This window comes from Cherax quadricarinatus, chromosome 9 (genome assembly GCF_038502225.1).
Source record: "Cherax quadricarinatus isolate ZL_2023a chromosome 9, ASM3850222v1, whole genome shotgun sequence".
In the NCBI taxonomy this organism is placed as follows: Eukaryota; Metazoa; Arthropoda; class Malacostraca; order Decapoda; family Parastacidae; genus Cherax; species Cherax quadricarinatus.
The window spans coordinates 57,010,486-57,037,301 of NC_091300.1; the positions used below are offsets into that span (position 1 = coordinate 57,010,486).

At 41.2% G+C, this 26,816-nt stretch overlaps 1 protein-coding gene across 1 annotated transcript in view; it reads left to right on the top strand.

Moving 5' to 3' along the window:
- The window catches only part of LOC128686029 (phospholipid-transporting ATPase ABCA3), a gene marked incomplete at its 3' end in the record, with an annotated part of 363,040 nt that overhangs the window by 215,017 nt on the left and 121,207 nt on the right, over positions 1-26,816 (top strand). The window contains 3 exon segments of the mRNA XM_070083443.1: positions 18,025-18,218; positions 22,079-22,188; positions 22,493-22,684. Coding sequence (XP_069939544.1) covers positions 18,025-18,218; positions 22,079-22,188; positions 22,493-22,684 — 496 coding nt within the window.

Sequence of the window (26,816 nt, forward strand, 5' to 3'; positions counted from 1 at the left end):
TGGTAGTAGGTTGGTAGACAGCAACCACCCAGGGAGGTACTACTGTCCTGTGGTAGTAGGTTGGTAGACAGCAACCACCCAGGGAGGTACTACTGTCCTGTGGTAGTAGGTTGGTAGACAGCAACCACCCAGGGAGGTACTACTGTCCTGTGGTAGTAGGTTGGTAGACAGCAACCACCCAGGAAGGTACTACTGTCCTGTGGTAGTAGGTTGGTAGACAGCAACCACCCAGGGAGGTACTACTGTCCTGTGGTAGTAGGTTGGTAGACAGCAACCACTCAGGGAGGTACTACTGTCCTGTGGTAGTAGGTTGGTAGACAGTAACCACCCAGGGAGGTACTACTGTCCTGTGGTAGTAGGTTGGTAGACAGCAACCACCCAGGGAGGTACTACTGTCCTGTGGTAGTAGGTTGGTAGACAGCAACCACCCAGGGAGGTACTACTGTCCTGTGGTAGTAGGTTGGTAGACAGCAACCACCCAGGGAGGTACTACTGTCCTGTGGTAGTAGGTTGGTAGACAGCAACCACCCAGGGAGGTACTACTGTCCTGTTGTAGTAGGTTGGTAGACAGCAACCACTCAGGGAGGTACTACTGTCCTGTGGTAGTAGGTTGGTAGACAGTAACCACCCAGGGAGGTACTACTGTCCTGTGGTAGTAGGTTGGTAGACAGCAACCACCCAGGGAGGTACTACTGTCCTGTGGTAGTAGGTTGGTAGACAGCAACCATCCGGGAAGGTAATACTGTCCTGTGGTAGTATGTTGGTAGACAACAACCACCCAGGGAGGTACTACTGTCCTGTGGTAGTAGGTTGGTAGACAGCAACCACCCAGGGAGGTAATACTGTCCTGTGGTAGTAGGTTGGTAGACAGCAAGCATCCAGGGAGGTAATACTGTCCTGTGGTAGTATGTTGGTAGACAACAACCACCCAGGGAGGTACTACTGTCCTGTGGTAGTATGTTGGTAGACAGCAACCACCCAGGGAGGAACTACTGTCCTGTGGTAGTAGGTTGGTAGACAGCAACCACCCAGGGAGGAATTACTGTCCTGTGGTAGTAGGTTGGTAGACAGCAACCACCCAGGGAGGAACTACTGTCCTGTGGTAGTAGGTTGGTAGACGTCAACCATCCAGGGAGGAACTACTGTCCTGTGGTAGTAGAATGGTAGACAGCAACCACCCAGGGATGTACTACTGTCCTGTGGTAGTAGGTTGGTAGACAGCAACCACCCAGGGAGGTACTACCGTCCTGTGGTAGTAGGTTGGTAGACAGCAACCACCCAGGGAGGTACTACTGTCTTGTGGGAGTAGGTTGGTAGACAGTAACCACCCAGGGAGGTACTACCGTCCTGTGGTAGTAGGTTGGTAGACAGCAACCACCCAGGGAGGTACTACTGTCCTGTGGTAGTAGGTTGGTAGACAGCAACCACCCAGGGAGGTACTACCGTCCTGTGGTAGTAGGTTGGTAGACAGCAACCACCCAGGGAGGTACTACTGTCCTGTGGTAGTAGGTTGGTAGACAGTAACCACCCAGGGAGGTACTACTGTCCTGTGGTAGTAGGTTGGTAGATAGCAACCACCCAGGGAGGTACTACTGTCCTGTGGTAGTAGGTTGGTAGACAGCAACCACCCAGGGAGGTACTACTGTCCTGTGGTAGTAGGTTCGTAGACAGCAACCACCCAGGGAGGTTCTACTGTCCTGTGGTAGTAGGTTGGTAGACAGCAACCACTCAGGGAGGTACTACTGTCCTGTGGTAGTAGGTTGGTAGACAGTAACCACCCAGGGAGGTACTACTGTCCTGTGGTAGTAGGTTGGTAGACAGCAACCACCCAGGGAGGTACTACTGTCCTGTGGTTGTAGGTTGGTAGACAGCAACCACCCAGGGAGGTACTACTGTCCTGTGGTAGTAGGTTGGTAGACAGCAACCACCCAGGGAGGTACTACTGTCCTGTGGTAGTAGGTTGGTAGACAGCAACCACCCAGGGAGGTACTACTGTCCTGTGGTAGTAGGTTGGTAGACAGCAACCATCCAGGGAGGTACTACTGTCCAGTTGTAGTAGGATGGTAGACAGCAACCACCCAGGGAGGTACTACTGTCCTGTGGTAGTAGGTTGGTAGACAGCAACCACCCAGGGAGGTACTACTGTCCTGTGGCAGTAGGTTGGTAGACAGCAACCACCCAGGGAGGTACTACTGTCCTGTGGTAGTAGGTTGGTAGACAGCAACCACCCAGGGAGGTACTACTGTCCTATGGTAGTAGGTTGGTAGACAGCAACCACCCAGGGAGGTACTACTGTCCTGTGGTAGTAGGTTGGTAGACAGTAACCACCCAGGGAGGTACTACTGTCCTGTGGTAGTAGGTTGGTAGATAGCAACCACCCAGGGAGGTACTACTGTCCTGTGGTAGTAGGTTGGTAGACAGCAACCACCCAGGGAGGTACTACTGTCCTGTGGTAGTAGGTTGGTAGACAGCAACCACCCAGGGAGGTACTACTGTCCTGTGGTAGTAGGTTGGTAGACAGCAACCACTCAGGGAGGTACTACTGTCCTGTGGTAGTAGGTTGGTAGACAGTAACCACCCAGGGAGGTACTACTGTCCTGTGGTAGTAGGTTGGTAGACAGCAACCACCCAGGGAGGTACTACTGTCCTGTGGTTGTAGGTTGGTAGACAGCAACCACCCAGGGAGGTACTACTGTCCTGTGGTAGTAGGTTGGTAGACAGCAACCACCCAGGGAGGTACTACTGTCCTGTGGTAGTAGGTTGGTAGACAGCAACCACCCAGGGAGGTACTACTGTCCTGTGGTGGTAGGTTGGTAGACAGCAACCACCCAGGGAGGTACTACTGTCCTGTGGTAGTAGGATTGTAGACAGCAACCACCCAGGGAGGTACTACTGTCCTGTGGTAGTAGGTTGGTAGACAGCAACCACCCAGGGAGGTACTACTGTCCTGTGGCAGTAGGTTGGTAGACAGCAACCACCCAGGGAGGTACTACTGTCCTGTGGTAGTAGGTTGGTAGACAGCAACCACCCAGGGAGGAACTACTGTCCTGTGGTAGTAGGTTGGTAGACAGCAACCACCCAGGGAGGTACTACCGTCCTGTGGTAGTAGGTTGGTAGACAGCAACCACCCAGGGAGGTACTACCATCATGTGGTAGTAGGTTGGTAGACAGCAACCACCCAGGGAGGTACTACTGTCCTGTGGTAGTAGGTTGGTAGACAGCAACCACCCAGGGAGGTACTACTGTCCTGTGGTAGTAGGTTGGTAGACAGCAACCACCCAGGGAGGAACTACTGTCCTGTGGTAGTAGGTTGGTAGACAGCAACCACCCAGGGAGGTACTACCGTCCTGTGGTAGTAGGTTGGTAGACAGCAACCACCCAGGGAGGTACTACCATCCTGTGGTAGTAGGTTGGTAGACAGCAACCACCCAGGGAGGTACTACTGTCCTGTGGTAGTAGGTTGGTAGACAGCAACCACCCAGGGAGGTACTACTGTCCTGTGGTAGTAGGTTGGTAGACAGCAACCACCCAGGGAGGAACTACTGTCTTGTGGTAGTAGGTTGGTAGACAGCAACCACCCAGGGAGGTACTACCGTCCTGTGGTAGTAGGTTGGTAGACAGCAACCACCCAGGGAGGTACTACTGTCCTGTGGTAGTAGGTTGGTAGACAGCAACCACCCAAGGAGGTACTACTGTCCTGTGGTAGTAGGTTGGTAGACAGCAACCACCCAGGGAGGTACTACTGTCCTGTGGTAGTAGGTTGGTAGACAGCAACCACCCAGGGAGGTACTACTGTCCTGTGGTAGTAGGTTGGTAGACAGCAACCACCCAGGGAGGTACTACTGTCCTGTGGTAGTAGGTTGGTAGACAGCAACCACCCAGGAAGGTACTACCATCCTGTGGTAGTAGGTTGGTAGACAGCAACCACCCAGGGTGGTACTACTGTCCTGTGGTAGTAAGTTGGTAGACAGCAACCAGCCAGGGTGGTACTACTGTCCTGTGGTAGTAAGGTGGTAGACAGCAACCAACCAGGGTGGTACTACTGTCCTGTGGTAGTAAGTTGGTAGACAGCAACCAGCCAGGGTGGTACTACTGTCCTGTGGTAGTAAGTTGGTAGACAGCAACCAGCCAGGGTGGTACTACTGTCCTGTGGTAGTAGGTTGGTAGACAGCAACCACCCAGGGAGGTACTACTGTCCTGTGGTAGTAGGTTGGTAGACAGCAACCTCCCAGGGAGGTACTACCGTCCTGTGGTAGTAGGTTGGTAGACAGCAACCACCCAGGGAGGTACTACCGTCCTGTGGTAGTAGGTTGGTAGACAGCAACCACCCAGGGAGGTACTACTGTCCTGTGGTAGTAAGTTGGTTGACAGCAACCACCCAGGGAGGTACTACTGTCCTGTGGTAGTAAGTTGGTAGACAGCAACCACCCAGGGAGGTACTACTGTCCTGCCAGTTGAGTGTGAAATGGAAACTTGTGATTATTTTACATGGTGGTAGGTCTGCTGGTGTCTTTTTTTCTGAGTCAAACATGTCAGATACCAGATATATCTTGCTACTCCTACTTACACTTAGGTCACACTACACGTGCATGTACATGTATATATATATATATATATATATATATATATATATATATATATATATATATATATATATATATATATATTTATATATATATATATATATATATATATATATATATATATATATAATATATATATATATATATATATATATATATATATATATATATATATATATATATATATATATATATATATATATATATAAATATATATATATATATATATATATATATATATATATATATATATATATATATATATATATATATATATATATATACACATCTGAGTTTTCTTTTTTTTTCTTAGTAGTTCTTGTTCTTTATTTTCTCTTATCTCCATGGGGAAGTGGAACAGAATTTTTCTTACGTAAGTCATGCGTGTGTAGTAAGAACCAACTAAAATGCCAGAAGCAAGGGACTGTTACCCACTTCTATATAAATTACTAAATTTTGAAAGAGAAACTATCGTTTTTTCGGCCACATTGCCTAGGTGGGAATTGCCGGTTTGTTGAAAAAATTATTATTATTATTATTATTATTATTATTATTATTATTATTATTATTATTTATATTATTATGCTCATTGTCCTCGACATATCTTGTTAACAGAGTTTAATCATTTCTAACTTTGGATTTAAATTCAGAGGCTTACGATTCATCTTTTTATCAAAACAATCTTCAATTGCCAACGTAAATTAGAGAGAATGAGTAAATGAGAGATAACTAGTAAAAGGAGAGAATGAGTAAACGAGAGAGACGCGGAGCTCATGGAGAATGCAAATCAGCTGATAATGACTTTGGTGGCCTGGTGGCTAACGCTCTCGCTTCCCATTTCGAGGGTTTGGGTTCGATTCCCAGCCATAGTAGAAACATTGGGCGTGTTTCTTTCCACCTGTTGTCTATGTTCCCCATCAGTAAAATGGGTACCTGAGTGTTAGTCGACTGGTGTGGGTCGCATCCCGGGACACTGACCTAATTTGCCCGACATGCGGAGCATAACAAGGGGCTTTCTATATGGTAGTATGACATTGTTGTCAGCTAGGACTGTATAACATGTACTTGTAGTAAATAAAGATATTATAGTGGGCGGTCATACGAGCCACCAGGCCCGTGGCCTGGTAGGCTACGCTCTCACTTCACACACTGGGTGTCCGTGGTTCGATCCCTGGAAATGGTTCCATCCAGCAAGCGTGGAAACACTGGGCGTTTCCTTACACCCGTTGTCCCGTTCACCTAGCAAGGAAGTAGGTACCTGGTTGTTTAGTGGATTGGCCTGGGTCGCATCCTGGGGAACAAGATTGTGGACCACAATGGAAATACGACAGACAGTCCCTCTATGACGAACTGCCTTTCTTGAGTTCTTCTAGGTGGCTAACCCTCCAAGGTTAAAAATCCGAACAAAATCTTATCTTACATGTTTATTTTGCATTATTCATGCGTTTGTGCAACATTTTCCCCATAATAAAAGCAACTTACATTGTTTACGAGTTGTCACGTTGGTACTTTAGAATATATAAAAGCAATTCTCTTATTCTCATGTAACACACCTTTATGAGAACAAGTGACGTTATGTATAAGTGAAGGCATACGATAGAAATGTTTTTCTACAGTTATACCTCAATAATATTATGCACAGTTTTCTCTAGTGGTCTTGTGCTGTGCTAGAGAAAACGCGTTATAGTAATTATTGTCGTACACTGCTTTATGCCGGCCCAGCTACTGCGCCTCACAATTATGATAATTTGTTTTACTATGATCAGGGCCGGATTAAGAAGTCTCGGGGCCCTACGCTATTCAGATTGGCGGGGCCCCTTTGAGTTACGGGTAAGCGAAGCGACCCCTTCCAGCATGGGGGTGGGGGTGGGGGGGGTCGGTGTGAGCCTGTTTAAGGTCTAATTAAATACATTCTTTTATTTATTTATTTATTTATTTAGTAATTTAAGCATACATACAGAGGTACAAAAAAATACAGGTAAGAGCAGCATGCCAAAGCCATTTATATGCATAGCATTACGGGCTGGCTTAAAATTAACTTAAGATTAACTAAGCGATGATGAAATCAGTGATAAAACATTATTGTAAACAGATAACTATAAAGCACAAATGAGTATTACAAAGACAGGTCATATGGTTGCATGCATTGCTGTACATTCAGTCGAATGGAGTATTCTGTTAGATAGTGTATTTAAAAAAATAACAAAGTTAGATTGGGTCCTAGGTTTAACATTTGTGTGATATAATTGTGAGTAACATATAGGATATACAATTTATAAGGTTCATTTATTCAGTATTTATTTGGTTTTGGGTGAGTAAGTGATCTTTGAGAAGAGACTTGAATTTATAAACAGGTAGTGTTTCTTTTATATTTACAGGTAATGAATTCCAGATTTTAGGGCCTTTTATGTGCATTGAGTTTTTGCATAGCGTGAGATGGACACGAGGAACATCAAAGAGTGATCTGTGCCTTGTGTTATGGTCATGTGTTCTGTTGAGGTTGGCAAGGAGATGTTTGAGGGGAAGGTTAATATAAGAGTTAAGTGTTCTATGTATGTAATAGGTGCAGTAATAAGTATGGATGTTTTGTATGGTGAGTAGGTTTAGTGTATTGAATATTGGTGGAGTGTGCTGCCTGTAGTGAGAATTTGTTATCATTCTAACTGCAGCCTTTTGTTGGGTAATTAGTGGTCTGAGATGGTTAATTGTTGTTGAGCCCCATGCACAAATTCCATAGGTGAGATAGGGATAAATAAGAGAGTGATAGAGGGCCAGGAGGGCTGACTGTGGAGCATAGTACCGTATCTTCGATAGTATGCCTACAGTCTTGGAAATTTTCTTAGAAATTTGTTGTATATGTGTATGAAATTTGAGTCTATTATCAAGGTGGATGCCTAAGAATTTTCCCTCTGTTAGCTTTGTGATAGGTGATCCGTTTATCGTTATGTTAAGAGGTACATCTGTAGCTCTGCTACCAAACTGAATGAAGTAAGTTTTGTCAATGTTTAGTGTAAGTTTGTTAGTCCTCATCCAGGTAGATATTTTCTGTAATTCGGTGTTTACAGTATTGGCTAGCGTGACTGGGCTCGGGTGAGAGAAGACGTATGTAGTGTCATCTGCAAAAAGTGTGGGTTTGAGTAATTGCGAAGCATTTGGTAGGTCATTTATGTATAGGAGAAAGAGAAGAGGGCCAAGGACACTTCCCTGTGGGACACCAACTGTAATTGGTTGAGCGCAAGAGCTTGCCCCATTTGCGTACACATATTGGCTTCTGTTGCTGAGGTATGACTTGAGGTAGTTGAGGGAGTGCCCTCTTATACCATAGTGTGACAATTTTACGTGGAGCAAGTCATGGTCAACTGTATCAAAAGCTTTACGTAAGTCAATGAAGATCCCCAGTGGGACTTCTTTTTTCTCTATTGCAGTGTATATATGTTCTAGCATGTGTATAATAGCATCATTCGTATTTTTATTAGGCCTGAATCCAAATTGGCAGGGGTTGAGAATGTTTTGGGAGATGAGGTAGGAGTAGATTCGTTTATGAATTAATTTTTCGAAGATTATTGAGAGAGGGTGTAAATTGGATATTGGCCTATAGTTATTCAACTCTGGTCTCCTCCTTTATGGATCGGGGTGACCCTTGCTATTTTGAGAGCTGTAGGGAAGGTGGAGGATTCAATGGATTTGTTAAAGAGTGTTGCAATGATTGGTGATAGCACTTGTGACAGTTTTTTGTATATAAAGGGTGGTAAGGTATTTAAATCTCCTGCCTTGTTTTTTAGTGCGTTGATAATAAGGGAGACTTCGTATGGGTTAGTCGGAGCTAGGAACAGTGTGTTCGGGTAGTTGCCAGTGAGGTAGTCATTTGGTGGGGTATCTGAGCTTGGGATTTTATTGGCAAGGTTTTGTCCTATAGTGGAGAAAAAATCATTGAGTCTGTTTGCTGTTTCTGTTGGTGGGAGTTGGGGTTGATCTGATTTTGCTAATTTTATTTCGCTATTTCGTGATATCTTTTTTGTTCCCAGAATTTCTGATAGGGTCTTCCAGGTCTTTTTTATATCAGCTCGTAAGTTGGATAATCTGTTCTCATAATACAGTTTTTTTGCCCTTCTTATCAGGCTGGTTAGGATTGACGAGTAACGTTTTGTTTGGTCTCTGGTTATGTGACCCATTCTGTACTGTTTTTCATATCGGTGTTTTGTATTTATGGATTTGAGAATGCTGGGTGTTAGCCAGGGACTGTTCAGTCTCTTAGCTGTCATCTGTTTAGTTTTTTTTAGGGCAGTGCTTGTTATAGAGGTATTGGGTCTTTTTTAGAAAATTATTAAAACATTCGTCAATATCTGTATAGATTTCTAGCTCAGTGTGCCAGTCAATGTTTGTTACTGCTGTTGTGAAGTTATTAATGGCTGCCTCAATGTGAAGTCTGAAGGTGACTTTAGTAGTGTCTTGGGGTATTTTACCAAGAGTTGTTATGAGGAAAGTAGGGTAGTGGTCTGTGGTATTATCTGTAATTATGCCTGATTTTAAAGGGGATATGGTGTTGGTCCAGATGTGGTCAAGTAGGGAAACACTAGTCTCTGCAACTCTTGTAGGTTTTGTTACTGTTGGTAGCAACATGCAGTTACTCATTGTGTTTGTGAATTCAGTAACGTGTGGGTCCTGGTCTTGCAGGAGATTTATATTGAAGTCACCTGAGAGTAGTAAGTGACCTTTGTTCATGCGTGCATCAGTTATCATACTTCCTAGGTTTTGACTAAATTGGCTAATGTTTGATTGTGGAATTCTGTAGATGTTTATCACTGTGAGAGGTTTTTGTAGGTATTTGGATTTGAATTTAGCTATTATATATTCCCCATGTTCATCCCTTGTGCAAGTATTAGTGATACATTCTAGTTGGTCTGAGTAGTATATAGCTGTGCCACCCCCTTGTTGGTCTGGCCTACAGTTGTGTATGGCTGTGTAACCAGGAATGGCATAGACATCAGTAGTATCAGGCTTTAGGTTTCAGTTAGTGTAATGATGGACATATTGGCATGCAAGGAATTTAGTAATGCTAGGAGGTCATCGTAATGCTTGCTTAAAGATCTGATATTGTAGTTAGAGATAGTTATGTTGTTGTTGGCTCTGAGAAGTGCCTTTGATTGTTCTGCTGTGTAGTAATCACAGTAACTGTTTGAATCATTTAAGTCATTAAATAAGAGGTTGGTATCAGGATCAATGCTTGTAATCATAAGATTTGTAGTGAATCTATAGTTAGAATTAAGTATAAAACAAAGTAAATATTCTAAAGCTAAAAAAATAGCACCTGAATTATTTAACAAATGTAAAAATAATGAGCTAAGGTAGTTTTTTAAAGCTAAAATAAAGGAGACAATATAAAAGGGACTAAAATAATTTGTGGTGAACAAATAAAGTGATGATCAAATAATGGAGCTTGGGAATAGCTCTGGCTATTTAGATTAAATAGGGAAAGTACATCAAGACAACCAAAACCATTTACCAACAGCCATTATAACTATCTTGTTAAATCATGCATTTTAAAGAGAATAAACTCAAGACAGCATAGTATTACTAGATTAGGCTATTAAAGTAGTGACATCATGTACCTATTATATTCAGCATAACCACTACAGCACTATTATTCCCTTTATAAATCACTGACCATTATTGTTATCATTGCATCATGCATAAGACTATCAAATCATATAAACTCAAGAAAGTAAAGAATTGTTTATATTCACAGGCACTTCTTAAATAAACTTTTTTCTGGATTTCATATTGGCAAAATCATCAATTATATTCTGAAAATCAATATTTTTTGTTAGATCAGACTCAATGGTCAACAAGGCTAGGTTACACAATTTGTCTTGGCTCATTGTTGAACGGAGCTGGTTTTTCACTCTTTTCAAAACAGAAAATGAACGTTCTCCTTCACAGTTAGTAGCTGGAAGTGTTAGGTAAAGGCGATACACTATGTCAACATTAGGGAAGGTTTCTGAGATACCTGCATTTCTTAAATGTTTCAAAGCAGCTGAGGGCGCACATTTTTCAGGTGGAGCTTTAATCTGATTCATATACCCAGAAAAATTAACTATTTCTTCAACAAATGTGTCCTGAACATCTGCTGAAAGGTGTTGTTGCAACTTTAATGCAGCTTCTCTCAATTCTGCATCTGGCATAGTAGTAATTTTGAACAGAAATCCAAACTTGTCATTGAGATTCTGGTAGATTTCTTTTCTTTTTACCAATTCTGTAATCAGTGAATCCAGAATGACGAAGTATGTAGCTGTCTTACATTTCTGCCTTGGTAGCAACACAATTTCATTGTCTGGCTCTTCAAAATTGCGTTTGCTCTTCCTTGACCGCTGATGATCAGCCCGGTAACTGTAGTCTTTCACCAGCAGTTTAACTTTCTCTTCAAACATTTCAAAAGCTTCATCATTGCGAAGTGAACTTACAAATTCCACTAAGCCTGCATAGAGGTTAGCACAAGTAGCCATTTCAATTTCAATTTTCTGAAGTGTCTTGATCATGGCATTTAACCGTTCCAGTATACAGTCCCAAAGCACACAGAGTAAGGCCAATTCAAAATCTTCCAATTTTGATGCTAAGCTGGCTGCTTCGCTTCTTGTAGTTGCTGTCTGGTCTTCATCCTCTGCTATTTGGATCAAAGCAGAACGTATTTCAGCAAAGCTGTCTTTCAAAGCATGTGTTGCATCATGCTGCGCTGACCACCTTGTTGTTGATAATGATTTGATGACATCTCCATGAATGGTTGACTTGAGTATACTCCACCGATGCGTTGAAGCAGAGAAAAAATTAAAGAGTGCTTGTAAAAGTCCAAAAAATGAAACTGCAGCGACACAACACTCCGCAGCACATGACCCAACAAGATTAAGAGAATGTGCTGAGCAGGGCACATATTCAGCAAGTGGGTTGATTTGCTTGATACGGGCTTGCAATCCATTATATTTACCCGACATGTTACTTGCACTGTCGTAGCTCTGGCCACGGCAATCCATAATAGAGAGATCATGTTCAAGCAGAGTATCCAGTGCTACATTCATCATTGTTTCTCCATCATGGCCTGAAAGAGGAATGAATTTTATAAAGCGCTCAACAGGCTTACCACTGGAGTCGACAAAGCGAACAATGAATGTCAATTGATCTGTATGTGAAATATCTGGTGTTGAATCTACACTTATTGCAAAGTATTTTGCAGTTTTCACAGCTGCTATGATGTTATTGAGGACTTTCTTAGTCATCAGTTCAATAAATTCATTGCATATAGTAGATGACATGTGAGATACAGTGCCTCTTCCTGCATTCCCAAGGCGTGACACATGATTTGCTAAGAATGGATCGAATTGTGCTAACAGTTCTATGATTGATCCCTAGGAAATTGCCATTGTTTTCTGAACCAAAAACCTCATTTTCTCCACGGAAAGCAAGTCCTCTTAGAGCTAAGAATTTTACAACAGCAACAACTCTTTCTAGAACTTTTCTCCAATAAGTTCGCTCTTTTTCAGATTGATTTTCCAAATGAGAATCCAATAAGCCTTTTTTCTGTGCACGAAATGCACTGGCTAAAATGCAGCTCCTGTGAGTGGTTCTGTTTTCATGTTCCTCGAAACGCTTGGAATTTTTCCAGTCATTGAACCCCTGTGTGAAGGTATTTTCTTTGGTAGAAAATAGCTTGCATGCTGAACAGTACACTTTTCCTGAGCTTTCAGAGTATACCATCCATGATCTTTTCACAGTTTCTGAATTTGCAAGCTTCCTATAAAACATAGATGACTTTAAACAACGACGACTTCCATCATCATAAATCCTTGCTGATTTCCTAAAGTCAATGTTCAGAGTTTGACTGAAGTTTTCTGCAATGAAAGCATTACGTAGAGAATCTGGGATTACATTTGGCCATGAGGCAGGATCTTTTAAGACAAACCCTGTGGATGAAATGTCCGTTGAGACACTGAGAGGAGACACAAAAGATGCTGGCTGAGAAATAATGGAGGGAGGGCTTCCTGTATGATCTGACGTATCTGCAGATTCAACTGTACTGGTAACATCAGAAACTGTTTTCGTGAGCATGTCTGTGATCTTTCTGCAGCTTCCTACATCTTTCTTTTTCTGTTCTTCTTCTTGAATTTTCTTCTTTCTTTTCTGTGACCCACTCGCATAAGAACGTCCAACATCACGTTCACGCGATGCCATAATGAGGATGTATCACTGTCTGTAACCATGCAAATACAAATTTTTCATTATCAATTGTTATTAATTTTTTAATTATTATTAAATTTTTTTTCTGTCAATTGGGAGGATATGGCCCTTGTAGCCCCCTTTCCTCTGGCTGCACATCTAAAAATTCAAAACGTTTCCAGAAAGGAGTCATATACAGAACTTTTACCATAGATTAGGTTAGTGATTTGGGCTACGAATATTTTACTAATTCATCCTCCTTGATCTCCAATTTACTTAAACAGAAATCATACCGAGTCCAAGAACAATGCACAATGGTATTTATATTACCATTTTCATAACTAAACTAATCATTATGTTTTGCATGATATATGGCCTACCACCATAGATAAGGACATGAGAATTAAAGAATGCAGGGACAATTTTCAGTTTCACCCAACCAACGATTTTCTGATGTGGCTTATGTGTTTCTGGGGAAATATGTAGTAAATTAATTGATGTTCTACATCACTTCCGTCGCAACTTGAAAACTAAGCATTTGCGACGGAAGTGATGTAGAACATCAATCAATTGAGATCTGTTATTGAAATGATAAAGACTTAAAGACAGGACAAAGTGCTTTTAAAACCTACAAACGGAAGTCAGTTTGCGTTTTTAGGGTTTTCTTTATAGTATTTTTACCAAAAATGCGTCTTTACTGGTCCATGCATCTTTACTGGTCAAGTAACCCTATCAGGTACCTCCCTTAACATTTAGAGGCGAAAACAAACATTTATCCATACACATCAATGTCTATCAACAACACTTCAGTTAATTTGTCACAGTACAAGTCTAGATAACGTGTAATTACTACAGAAAATTGGAGAGGAATCTCCCATACTCACCCATTAGCGGGAAAACACAGCTGTTCTGATGTAAACAAAGGCGTGTTGAGTGTTGCCATCTATGGTTAGGTTTATTTATTTTTTTTTATTTTATTTCATTATTTATTTTTGTTTTGATTAATTTTTAAAAATCAATTTTACTCTCCAAACACTTGAACTTTTTAGGTAGGGACCCCTTTGCACTTGCACCATGTGCACAGTCTTGGATGAGCCCCTGAACCCCTTGGACCGCGGGGCCCCCAACTGCGCGGGGCACTAGGCAAATGCCTAGTTTGCCTATGCGGTAATCCGGCCCTGACTATTATGTATACATTTTGTTTTTATGACATGAAGCAGGTTTCTTATATAATTTTGAAAAAATCGCATAGATGTATTAACAAAAATGTCTATAATAACGTAATATACGACATTTAAAACGCCCCAGAGCGATTATCATTTTCATTATCATTATGCTTATTTCATCTTCAACACTAGTGAGACATTCTTAGTGCGCGCCAGCACAGAGGCATTAAAGTAAATTTTTATTATGGCGCAAGTACAAATAATATTTCTACCATTGCCAAGGATCGTACCATGGACACTCAGTGTGTGAAGTGAGAGCGTTGCCTACTAGGCCACGGGTCACCATTACTGTGATTGTAAGTTAGTTTAATATGTTTATTATGCACCCCATACCCATCCTGTGGGCGGTAATTAAAACGGGTACATAATGGATCCAGGGACTGGGCCCCAAAGTTTTAATAGCAGAGCAAGTTACAAAGGTAATGAACTCCAGGTAGATTTGGTCGGTATCATGACAAGTTACAAAGGTATTTACAAATTACAGAGGAACGTACATAATGGGTCCAGGGACTGGGCCCCAACGTTTTGATAGCTGAACAAGGTACAAAGGTAATGAATCATGTAAGTAAATTTACTTGTAAAGATAAGTGAATGCTCATGTGTTGGCAAGAGATGTAAGATTAAAAGATAAAGAATCCAACACAGAATGGGAGCTATCACAGATGCAATTCGCTGATGACAATGTGCTTTTGGGAGATTCTGAAAAGAAGTTGCTGAGGTTGGTGGACGAAATTGGTAGGGTATGTTAAAGAAGGAAATTAAAAGTGAACATTGGAAAGAATGAAAGATTGGATATCATACTGGAGGGAAGGCATATGGAGAAAGAGAATGTATTCAGGTATTTGGGAGTGAACTTGTCAGCAGGTCTGTGAAAGACAAGGTGAATCATAGAATTGATAAAGGGAAAAAGGGGAGTGGTGCACTGAGGAGTCTGTGGAGACAAAAAACGTTATCCATGGAAGATGGGAATGAATGAGAGTATACTTATACCAGTGCTCTTATATGGGTGTGAAGCATGGGTGGTGAATGTTGCAACAAGGAGAAGGCTGGAGGCAGTGGATGTTGTGTCTTAGGGCAATGTATGACTAGAATATAATGCAGAGAATTCATAGCTTGGAAATTAGGAGAGGTGCGGGGTTACTAAAAGTATTATCCAGAGGACTGAGGAGGGGTTGTTGAGGTGCTTCAGGCATATAAAAATAGAATGACTTGGAGAGCGTATAAATCGGTAGTGGAAGGAAGGTGGGGTAGGGGACGGCCTAGGAAAAGTTGGATGGAGGGGGTAAAGGAGGTTTTGTGTGATAGGGGCTTGGACTTCCAGCAAGCATGCATGAGCATGTTAGATAGGAGTGAGTGGAGACAAATGGGTTTTAGGACTTAATATGCTGGTGGAGTGTGAGCAAGGTAACATTCATGAAGGGATTCAGGGAAGCCAACAAACCGGACTTGAGTCCTGAAGGTGAGAAGTACAGTGCCTGGGCTCTGAAGGAGTGGTGTTGATGTTGCAGTTTATTACTGCATTGTAGGCGTGCCTCTGGAAAGACAGTGGTGGAGTGAATGATGATGAAAGTGTTTCTTCTTTTTTGGGTCATCCTGCCTTGATGGGAAATGGCGGATGTGCTATTTAAAAAAAATGGAAAAGGTACACATTATCAGAGTATATATACAATATGCAACAACTTTAAAACACTTGACACTTTGGAAAGTTTCCAGATATAATCGAGAGAGATGTGGCGCTCACGGAGGATGTAAACAAATATAGACTCGGACGCTGTATTAGGAAATCAGGAGCTGTATAGACGAATTTTTGGGTATAATTTGAAATGTCCAACATTAGCAAAGCGCCGTAAATTGTGGCTATCCTGTAGTTCTGTTTGCTGCTGCTGTTGTTGTTGTTTGTTATTGCTGTTGATGCTGTTTGTTGTTGTTTCTGTTGCCTTATTCGTCCAAGAGAATCGACAGACATGGGGTAACTGTCACAATTTTGCCAGCCCGATGACTGAATCACTGCAAGAAAGTGTTTACGGACACATGAAAGTATGGTAGCCCTAGGATATGTAGGTAATCAAGACAAAAATGACAGCTGGCCTTCCAGTGCCAAGCAGTGCTCAGAGTCTTGTGTATTCCTCTTTAAAACTTCGTAAAGTTCACATTTGACTAAATCATCTTTCAGTTATGATTCACCTTGCTAGCGTGTGTTTTACTACCTGTCTTGATTAAGTGCGACACAAGATCCTATCAGTTAAAGAGCACTTAGACGTGTATTCAGACGCCACACTTATCATTAATATTGAATGCATTTCAGTTTATTTATTTTTATTTATGAATATTTTTTTTATAATGGATTTTAAAACGAATATTCAGGGAAATTGATAGTTTTTCGTATATCAAGCATATCTCACAGGCATGTCATGACTACGTCACATGCATGTCCAGGGTATATGACGGGTATATCATGGTATATCACATGAATGCAACCTGGAGTCACTTCCGGAGATCATCACTCCCGTGACCCGGTTCCTAACCGGCTAAGGACCGGCTAGACTATTCCGACAGTATGTACTGTAAATAAATCACACACTGTGGTTCGTGGCGAATTTATCAGTTCACACATAGAGTAAAAGAAACACGTGTATTTATAAGGGTTGAAGAGAAGTCCTGAGGTGAGATATTGAGGTCACGAAGTCGCATGTGAGCAGCCAGCCGAGTAAGTGAGGATAAATGATCTCAGTATCAGATCCTGGGAGAATAAACCTTGCTCAAACTTTGGAGACTATGAATGATCCTGGGTTTTTATTAGTTATTGGTTTTGGCTGTCATCGCGGAGGTTCTCGGTTCTTCTGTGTAGAGTGCATCTACTTTTTAGTATCGTCACTTCGGTTTGCTGAATGTTCTCTGACACTGCTAGCAGTGTCTGACATTTGTCTGACAAAAATCTTGCTATAATCTCCACTGGTATAGTACAGACGCCGCCAGTGGTTTTTATTGACTTCCTTTCACTGACCAAATCTTTTATGGTTCTAAATGAATTTTGGTGATTAATCTTGCCGGTGACTATTCCATACCATGTAGAAACAACACACTCGTCTTGGAGTTCTAAGTCTCTCCTTCCACTGGTTCGATCCCCAACCATTCTGTGATTTGTTTACAGTTGTGTATTAGGGCTTCGTGAGTCATGATGATGACTTTCAAGGGATTTGAACTAGAGCACGCTGGTGTGGGATTCGTCTTCTGAAAACCTACATTTGTGGCCACAGTGATGATCCATGGTAACCTCCCTGTAGTGTATAGAAATATACCTAATTGAATGAATCATATTTGAGCCAGCTGGCCCACCTGGCTTTAATATGGGTTCAACCCTCAATATGGGTTCAACCCTCAATATGGGTTCAAGCTTCACCCGATCTGTGATTTGATTGCAATCGCGTTATATTTTCGTGAGTCGTGAGTCGTGTGGTAATAACCAGAACAACATGCACGAATCATAATTCAGATCACGTGCTCCGATGTTTCACCTACTCACATGACTTCATAACTCATCTCTTCAAGCCCTATAAATACCCATGTCTTGTTCTTGTGAAAACTGATAGTCTCTGGTGGTCGAGACGTCTTCATAATAAGATGCATTAACCAGCATTGTGAACATCATTCCCATGTAACAGGTATGTCATAGGACAGAGGATATGAAAACATATTAATTATCGACCAATAATATTATAGCTTTCCAGTATTTAGCCTTGCATGGGGTTTGCATCCTTGAAGCAAACCCGAATACCTCCCATTTCCCAGGCACCGTGTGATGTCAAGCACTTGATTATGATAATAATATTAATAATAATTTTCGTTATTATTATAATAATGTTATTTGATTAGTATGCTCAGTAAACTTTGTATAAAACACATGCCCATCCAAAAGTTCTCTGCCATTAAAAAATATGAATAAATTAATGTTACCTGGACCCTTATTTTTTCCTTTCTGATATGATGCAAATGTTTTTTTTTTGGCTTAGAGTTGGTGAGGGGATTGATGGCTCTGAAGAACTCACAGATGTGAGGGACTCAAGAAATAGACACCTGCATGGCAACCTGAATGACACTCTGGGTGCTAGTCTGAGTGGCAGTCTAAATGGCTTTACCAACGGCTACTTAAAGGACCGAGAAGACATCTACAGCAGTCAACGCTACCTTTATGACAGCCAAACAAGTATGGTATTTAGTAGTGGCTGGTATGCTTATTTTGGAGCGAGAGAGAGAGGGAAAGAGAGAGAGAGAGAGAGAGAGAGAGAGAGAGAGAGAGAGAGAGAGAGAGAGAGAGAGAGAGAGAGAGAGGGAGAGGGAGAGAGACAGAGGCAGATAGACAGACACACAGACAGATATACAGACAGGCAGACATACAGACAGACAAAAAGAGGATGAGAATAATCTCATAGAAGATGACAGCGTTTTTTGACTACCACTCACTATGTAACTGTCAATAAGGCTTCAAATCAAATGACTGTAAAATCTCTCCATTATGTTGCACCGGTCACTTGAGAACTACTCTTAGAGCAGTGTACAACGGAGCGGAGTCAACATGACACTCAATTGGTGCAAGTGCTTCACAGGGAAGTGTTCTTGGGATATTGTTATGGAATGTTTACTTCAGTGACCTTCAACTCATACCAGAATTCTATGCAGATAAAGACGACCGTGCTCGGAAAATTACCGATCCAAGAGAAGAAATACTTGCTGCTCAAAGTTCCATCAATCAGCAGCTTACAGCTATGTCAGCCTGGGAAAAACTATGGCAGGTCGCATTTGCTCCTGAGAAGAAAACAAATGGTCTGTAGGCACCATGATGATAATGCTGGAGCAGTGGTAAGAATGGAGGGGAAAGTATTGGTAGCCGGGGATGAAATTGTAATTCTTGGGGTGAAATTTGACTTCAAACTGTCTATGGAGAACCACGTTGTAAATCTTTCAAACAAGCGGTCAGAAAGCTTACAGCACTTAGACGTATTTTACATCTGCTCGGCAGAAGATATTGTAAGATTCTGCACAAGGCATAAGTACGTTCACACCTCGAGTTTGTTCCACTTTCTTGGCCTTTGTTTCATCAACGACTTCTTGACAGAATAGAGAACAGAATAAGACGATTCGTCTCTCACGTGGACCCAGCCTGGACTGATCTATTTCAACAGAGCCTTCAACACCGAAGGGATGTGGGTGACCTTAGTGTAATATACATGGCCAATATTGTCAAAGCTCCAAACTTGGCTCTACTTCGCAGACAACTAGAATTGAGGTTCTACACAACAAATTAAGCAGCAAACAATAACAACACTCTGACTGTACCCTTCTCCAGATCACTTTACCTGAGATCATTATTCCTAGGATGACTTGAGTCTGGAACATGTTCGTACAGCATAATGACATCAACGAAATAAAGTAGGTTGACCAAATGAAATCGCTGGTCCACAGATGGCTCCAACTTCATCCTGTTCCCTATTTATATGTCCCATTACAATAAAAAGGCTTCAAAATAAGCTGAAATAGGTAACAGCTCTTAGCTTGTAAATAAAGCTAAAAATCCTTAACCTAACCATGTAAAAGAGAGAGCAAAAGAGAGAAAGCTAGAGAGAGAGAGAGAGAGAGAGAGAGAGAGAGAGAGAGAGAGAGAGATAGGAGGGGTATAGTGAGAGGGAGGAATCACAGGTACACTGGCACATGACAATAAGGTCGTGGGTATTACACGCGCTCTTAACAGAGGACGGCATTCATGATCGTTTATGACATCTTCCCAATCCATAATAGTGTGTGCAGCACCAGTTTGGAGTCCACATCTCATCAAGCATTTAAAAACTGGAGAAATTCCAGACGTTTGCAATGAAACCAATCAAAGAGCTGACAATGCTGGCCTACTTGGACAGGTAAAATTAACAAGACAGAAAATCATGTTAAGATAAATTGTTAAGGTAGATATACAAACTGCTTGAAAGCTAAATGTTAGGGACAAGGAGGCGTAACTGGAAGTTAATGACGCATGGTAAGTTACAGCGATGTTCAGACGAGTTTTAAGGCAGAGGAATAGCATACACCAGGACGTGGTTGATGAGAACTATACATATATTTAGTAATAGGTACGAACTGTTGAAGCTGGTAGTGCACATTTAAAAAAAGTAGGACCAGGAAAGGACACACGACCCCTTGGAACCACTATTTATGCTTACAAATACGATAACAACAGCGAAGCTTTCATAAAAAAAAATAATCGAAGCTGCGAATAAAGGATGACTAACCAACCATACCCCCGGCCGGGATTGAACCCGCGGTCATAGAGTCTCAAAACTCCAGCCCGTCGCGGGTTCAATCCCGGCCGGGGGTATGGTTTGTTTGCAATCGTGTCATTACGATTTCTTGAGTCAAAGGATGACTAAAATCACTACGAAATATAATAGAAAGCTTGATAGGTGAATATCAATGATATTGTATATTATAACACAGAATTTCTTCTGGCAACATGTAAAGAATCTACAATAATAGAGTAGGCAAGCCAGTCAGACCAGACATGACTAGACTTCTGAGAAGACGAACTAGGATCCAGAGACCATTGTGTCCTGATACGAAACTTCTTTGTAGAACTATTTTTAAATGAAGAGAGAACTGGAGTAGAGAAAACGATGGTATGGACAGAGAATAACTATGAAAGAAGAAAGTGTTCATGATGAATAACCGATTTTCTTGGGAGATTAGCAAAGGTTTAAGTGGAATATCTGACACAGATATGGAAGGCAACTGACTGGTTGATTCCAGTTAAAAATCTGAAATATATCAAGACATCCAGGTAAAGCGAGTAAGTGAAAATGCAGAAAAGAGGACCAGCAGAAAATACAGATCCAAGCAGGAGGACCAGACACGAGTAAGTTATCAAAACAAGAAAGACAGCGAAGAGACAATTTAAAAATGAAACAGCCATCAAAACTAAAATGAAAAGCGCAAATTAATCTGTATCTAAATGATTAGAAAATGTCAAGAGCGAAACACTAAGTTTAAAACTGAAGCAGAACTTCTCACGGTCAATAAACTTCATGGAAAGCTGCGATAAACTGAATCAAATATTCAGTGAAGTTTTTATGGGTACAAAATAAGGGCGGATGATTATTACAGTTGTAAGAGCAGTTGGAATGGAGAAGGACCTGCAAGGTTTTATAGGCTCTTACCTGGCAAGTAAGAGCATACAAAACTTTGCAAAAATATTAAATTATATGGAATAAATGGAATAATATTTACAAGTACCACTAACACAAGTTATAGAAAGTCAAAATATGCTGCCATGAATAAATAATGACACACATTCATGGAAATAATGTGTAGACATATTGTTACCTGAGTGACACAATCCTACGATTCCCGGCGGGTGGAAACATTTCGACACGTTCCCTTACACCTGTTGTCCTGTTCACCTAGCAGCAAAATAGGTACCTGGGGGTTAGAGTAAGACACAAGTGCAACATCTGGGTATCTTTATTGTAGACGTTTCGCCATCCAGTGGCTTTATCAATACAAATTCCAGGACATAACTTGAAGACAGTAGAACTATGTACAGAAGATGAGGTAATCAGTCCCTCAACCTAGGAGTAGGTGCGAACAGCACCATAGTCGTGGAGATTCGTACACAACCTGGGGGTTAGTCGACTGGTGTGGGTCGCATCCTGGGGGACAAGGTTGAGGACCCCAATGGAAATAAGTTAGACAGTCCTCGATGACGCACTGACTTTCTTGGGTTATCCTGGGTGGCTAACCCTCCGGGGTTAAAAATCCGAACAAATCTCTCTCTCTCTAATGATTCCAAATTTTTTATAAGATTAACGAAAGATTCATCGATAAAACAATGTACAACCTTAACAAAAATTATGTAGCCTAAAACACAAAAGGTGTATTACCAATAACACTGTTAGGTGCCTGCAGCTGCACACAGGTAATCACAATTAGGCAATCTTAAATGAGCAATTACCTGAACATATGAACCAAAAACAACCAAATAATAGTAATTGAACTTTTCATAGCAGTTACTATACCTGACAGACATAGATGAGACACTGACAGGAAGCTTGTTACTCCGGCAGAGGATCAAAGCCTTGCTCGTGAAGCGAGTCATCTACAGCAAGAGGAAGTGGGTTCTCTTCCTCACTCAGGTTGGTTCCTATTTACTCTTTAATAATGAGGACGATAAATGCAAAATTCACAAGATCGTGTCTGAAACATTATACCAAAATGCTATATTGTTGATAGTTATAATGTATTGAGTCGTTGTGATGATGAAAATGATGATACAGATTTGAAACAATAACCATTTTATTAGAAAAAATACACGTAAAACAAGAACGAAAAGTAAACTTGCCTAACACGAGTTAAAAAAAAAATCTTAGAGAATCATCGTGTCACTCAAATATAATTTCCAGAGGGACATTTACACTAATTTCCTCCTTGCTAACGAAGGGTCTCCTGCCGGTGCTGGTGACGGTGTTGTGCCTGTTGGTAGATGCCTCCTTCATGCAGGACACCTTCAAAGAGCCTCCTCTTACCCTCAACATCTCCATATATCCTTATACCATGTCCTACGTGCATGTAGACCAAGCCAACCAGCACCTAGCTGCACCCTACGAGTCTCTCTTCTGGGATCCTTATGAGGTATTCTCTTGGTTTATTCTCTAGATATAGTATCTTGAGATATTATTATGATATTCTTACAAAGGCATATGATAGGGCTGACAAGGAAGCAATGCAGAAGTTGTTGCAAGTGTATAAAATAGGCAGTACGTTACTGAAAGGAGGTGAGAGATTTTACAAGGATAGTGAAGCTCAGGTTAGGGTATGTAGGAGATTATTTTCCAAGAAAAGTTGACCTCACACAGGGACGCGTGATTTCACAATGGTTGCTAAATATATTTATAAATAGGGATGTAAAAAAAGTGATTGCTCAGGGTGTTGGGGAAATGTGTGGGATTAAAAGATAAAGACTCTAACACAAAGTGGGAGCTGTCGCAGTTCCTCTTGGCTGTTAAAGCTGCATTTTTGATAGAGTCTGAAGAGAAGTTGCAAAGGCTGGTACTGCCCCGCTGCACTCCATGCCCTAATAATCATCCCTCCCCCTCTTGCTACCCAATACCCCTGCATCCTTCCCTGCCCTGTTGCGCTGTATGACCCTTGTAGGTTTAGCGCTTCTTTTTTATTATAATAATGCAAAGGCTGGTAGACGAATTTCGGAGAGTATATTAAAGAAGAAAATTAAAAGTGAACATTTCAAAGAGTAAGGTGATGAAGATAAGATAAAAATAGGTAATGAAAGATTGAATATCAGACTGGAGGGAGGGAGTACGGAGGAATGAACGTGTTCACATATCTGGGAGTCCCATGGCCGAGCTCCGGGAGTAGAAAGACTCAAAACCTGTGAAAGGTTTATCAAAGGTAGCAGATGGGTCTATGAAAGACAAGATGAAACAATATTGACAAGGGGGGAAAAGGCGAGTTCTGCATAGAGGAATCTGAAGAGACAAAGAACATTATCCATGGAAGGAAAGAGGGAATGTATGAGAGAGTAGTGGTTGTGAAGGCTTACTCAGCCCTGTAACAACTTCAGACAGCATTACCAAGGCTGGCTCCTCCTCAGGAAAATTAATGAATAGAAATAGAAATAATTCACAAAGATAAACACTTTATTATTTAGTAATGTAAAGATAAAACATTGAAACATGAAGGTGTATCATACTTGAAAGAAAAATGAAAAATGAAATGGAAAAATGACATATGAATTCAACGCTAATATGTATAGTTATACTGGAGTGTCTGGTTGGGGTTGACACCGTCTGGTAGAAATTGTAGCCGTTACTGATGATGTGGGGGGGGGGGTCACAGGTGTTGGTGACAACCCAACGACTAGTTCTTCACAGAGTCTATAGCCTTGAATAGGCAGTCCAGATGACAGGAACGCAGGTTCTTTACCACTGCAAAGATGAGGGATAGTTGCCTGCGGTTGACTTCAATTAATCAGGTAGGTAGATCAAAAAGTGACGTGTCAGGACCTGTTTGCAGTCCGTCTCCTTCAACACGTTTCTTTGGTTGGCAGATGACCGGAGCTGTGATTCCAAGAGTTGTGCTGGGAGCTGTGAGTCAAGTGTTTGGTCCGAGCCCCACACGTCACCTTTCGGGGTGGAGAAAAGGAGGGGGAAGGGAATAGCGGGAGCTATAATGACCCTACCTTAACAAGCAGCCGGCAGTCAAACTATCGTCACCATATATTCGCTCGCTACTCCTATCTGTTGAACTTTTCCCTCACAGTGGTCCAACACTTTCATATGAGTGCGAAGCTTGGGCGGTGAATGTTGCAACAAGGAAAAGACTGAGGGGCAGTGGAGATATGTCTGAGAGCAATGTGTGGGCAGATAATCCGTATATTGGAGATTTTTTTTTTTTATATTTTATTTAAAAGGACACAGTACAAGATATAAATAAATAAAAGAACACAATTATTAACCGTTTGAAAATACAATGACCTACCATCAACCCCATAGCATACCACAAGTGTTACATTCATATTGTATTAAAGAATATACCATCACCGAACAATGAAACGAACAGGATAACACCTGCTCAGAAAAAACATCAACAAATTCTAAACCTACAAATCATGCCTATTATACAGTACAGTAAAACCTCCTTGCACAAAGTACACAGATGATATGATGCAGCATACGAAGGATAAAATTATACATTACAATAATTAAACAAAGGCTAACCTAACCCTACAATAAAATTGCAAAGACATACCACATTAATACTTCCCGCAAATAGCAGGAAACTCTTAACATAATAAAGAGCGAGAGAGCTCCAGCACCGAACAAAAAAAAAAAAAAAAAAAAAAAAAAAAAAAAAAAAAAAAAAATTAGCAAAAACCAAAAACTCAAAATTTTATGTCTGTGTCCACATAAATCCCCCACAACTCTGTACAATTAGACCCCTTGCACAAAGTGCACAATAAATATTATTTAACATACAAAAATTAAAATTATACAGAACATTAATTTAAACATTATGCAAACCTAAGCCTACAATAAACATTACATTGATACATCTCACAATGAAACTCCCCACATAAACACTGGGCAGGAAACACCCTCAAGTAAAAGACATAACATTATATACGCAAGTACAACCCATACAACTAACAAAATCCTAACATAAGGTATCAAAACTGTCTAGTTACAGGACATAAAAACCTTATCTCCCTATTTGAAACACTAGTACATCATTGCTGATTTTTTTTTTTTTTTTTTTTATATAAACAGTCTAAAAGATAAATATATAAACAAATAATTAGCATATAATTATAATTCTCATTGCCTAAAGACTCGCCGCACTTACTTCGTGCCGGCACATACTACCCCCCCCCCCCCTTTTCCCTATTATCAATGTTATTATACTGAGCGTTATCATGGGAACAAAAATTCCTCATGCACATACAGTAGTCATAATTAAAAATATTGACATACAAGTTCGTACATGTTCCATCCTTGTTTTTTCCCCAAAAACACCATTGAACAAAACCAGTTTACAATCTCATAGAAACCCCATTAAGGGCATCGCACAATAAAATTGTCCACTCCTAACCTAATACCTCACTATCCATTATAATTCATATATCATTACATAACATGATTAGGTACATAGAAAAAGGTGTCATTATATGTGATTATAAAATTGACTAAACCAAAGATCATGATTTCATATATAAAACATAGCAGAAAATTTTTCCCACAAAACAACTGTGCAGGGTCACAGCACTTCACAAACATAAGTTATACAACGATCAAGTTAACTTGTGTGCTTATCTTAACATCATTCTGCTCTAAACCCGAGATCCCAAGGTTTAGTCATCATGGTTTTTAAGGTTATCCTGTATGCAGTGAACATAACCATAGATTCCAAATCCTCATTCATCTCCCTTCCACTCTATTCATAACCCTCCCACCATCCACACTACAAAGAAGCCTAAACCAACCCACCCTCATGTATCCCCCGGTAGGAGACCAACCCTTTGCCCGCCCCCTGGGTTCATGAGGAGGAGGCCCCCCACAGTGAGATTCCGGTAACCCTCCGAAAAGCTAACTACCCACCTCCCACCATAGACTTGCCTATTCCTACACATAGTTCTATAAAATCTCGCTGCTAACGCTTTTATCCTCAACTCTCCCCTAACCTCCCTCATCCCCCAAGATACATGTAAATAATCCGTCATAACATACATTAAGGCTCTACCCACATCACCCGGCACCCCAGTTACATCCAACATTAAGGCCCGTAGGAATGGCCATTGCCCCCCCCCCCAAAAATCTGATAACTCTCACCATCCATAACCTCACCCCCTCCAAAGAGGGACAAAAATATACAGCATGAAAGGCCGTTTCGATGTCCCCACAATGCAAGCATGAGTCCTCTCTCACAAGACCCATTTTATATAACACATCCCTAGAGGCCAATATTCCCATCAGAAAACGATATACTAACTCTCGTACCCTCGCTGGTATTCTAAGCAAACCAAACTTCCTCCATATGCTTATCCAGTCATATGTTGGATATACAGCAAGTCCCTGTAAGACACCCTTGCCTACCACAGCACCCACCATTCGTTTGACCTTTAACGTGGACACCTGTTTAACATGTAATAAAACCCTCAACATATCCTCACAATACCTCAAATCCCTTCCACACCACCATCTTCGTGCATCCTCCATTACCCTACCTACCCTGACTCCTCTATTCCCCC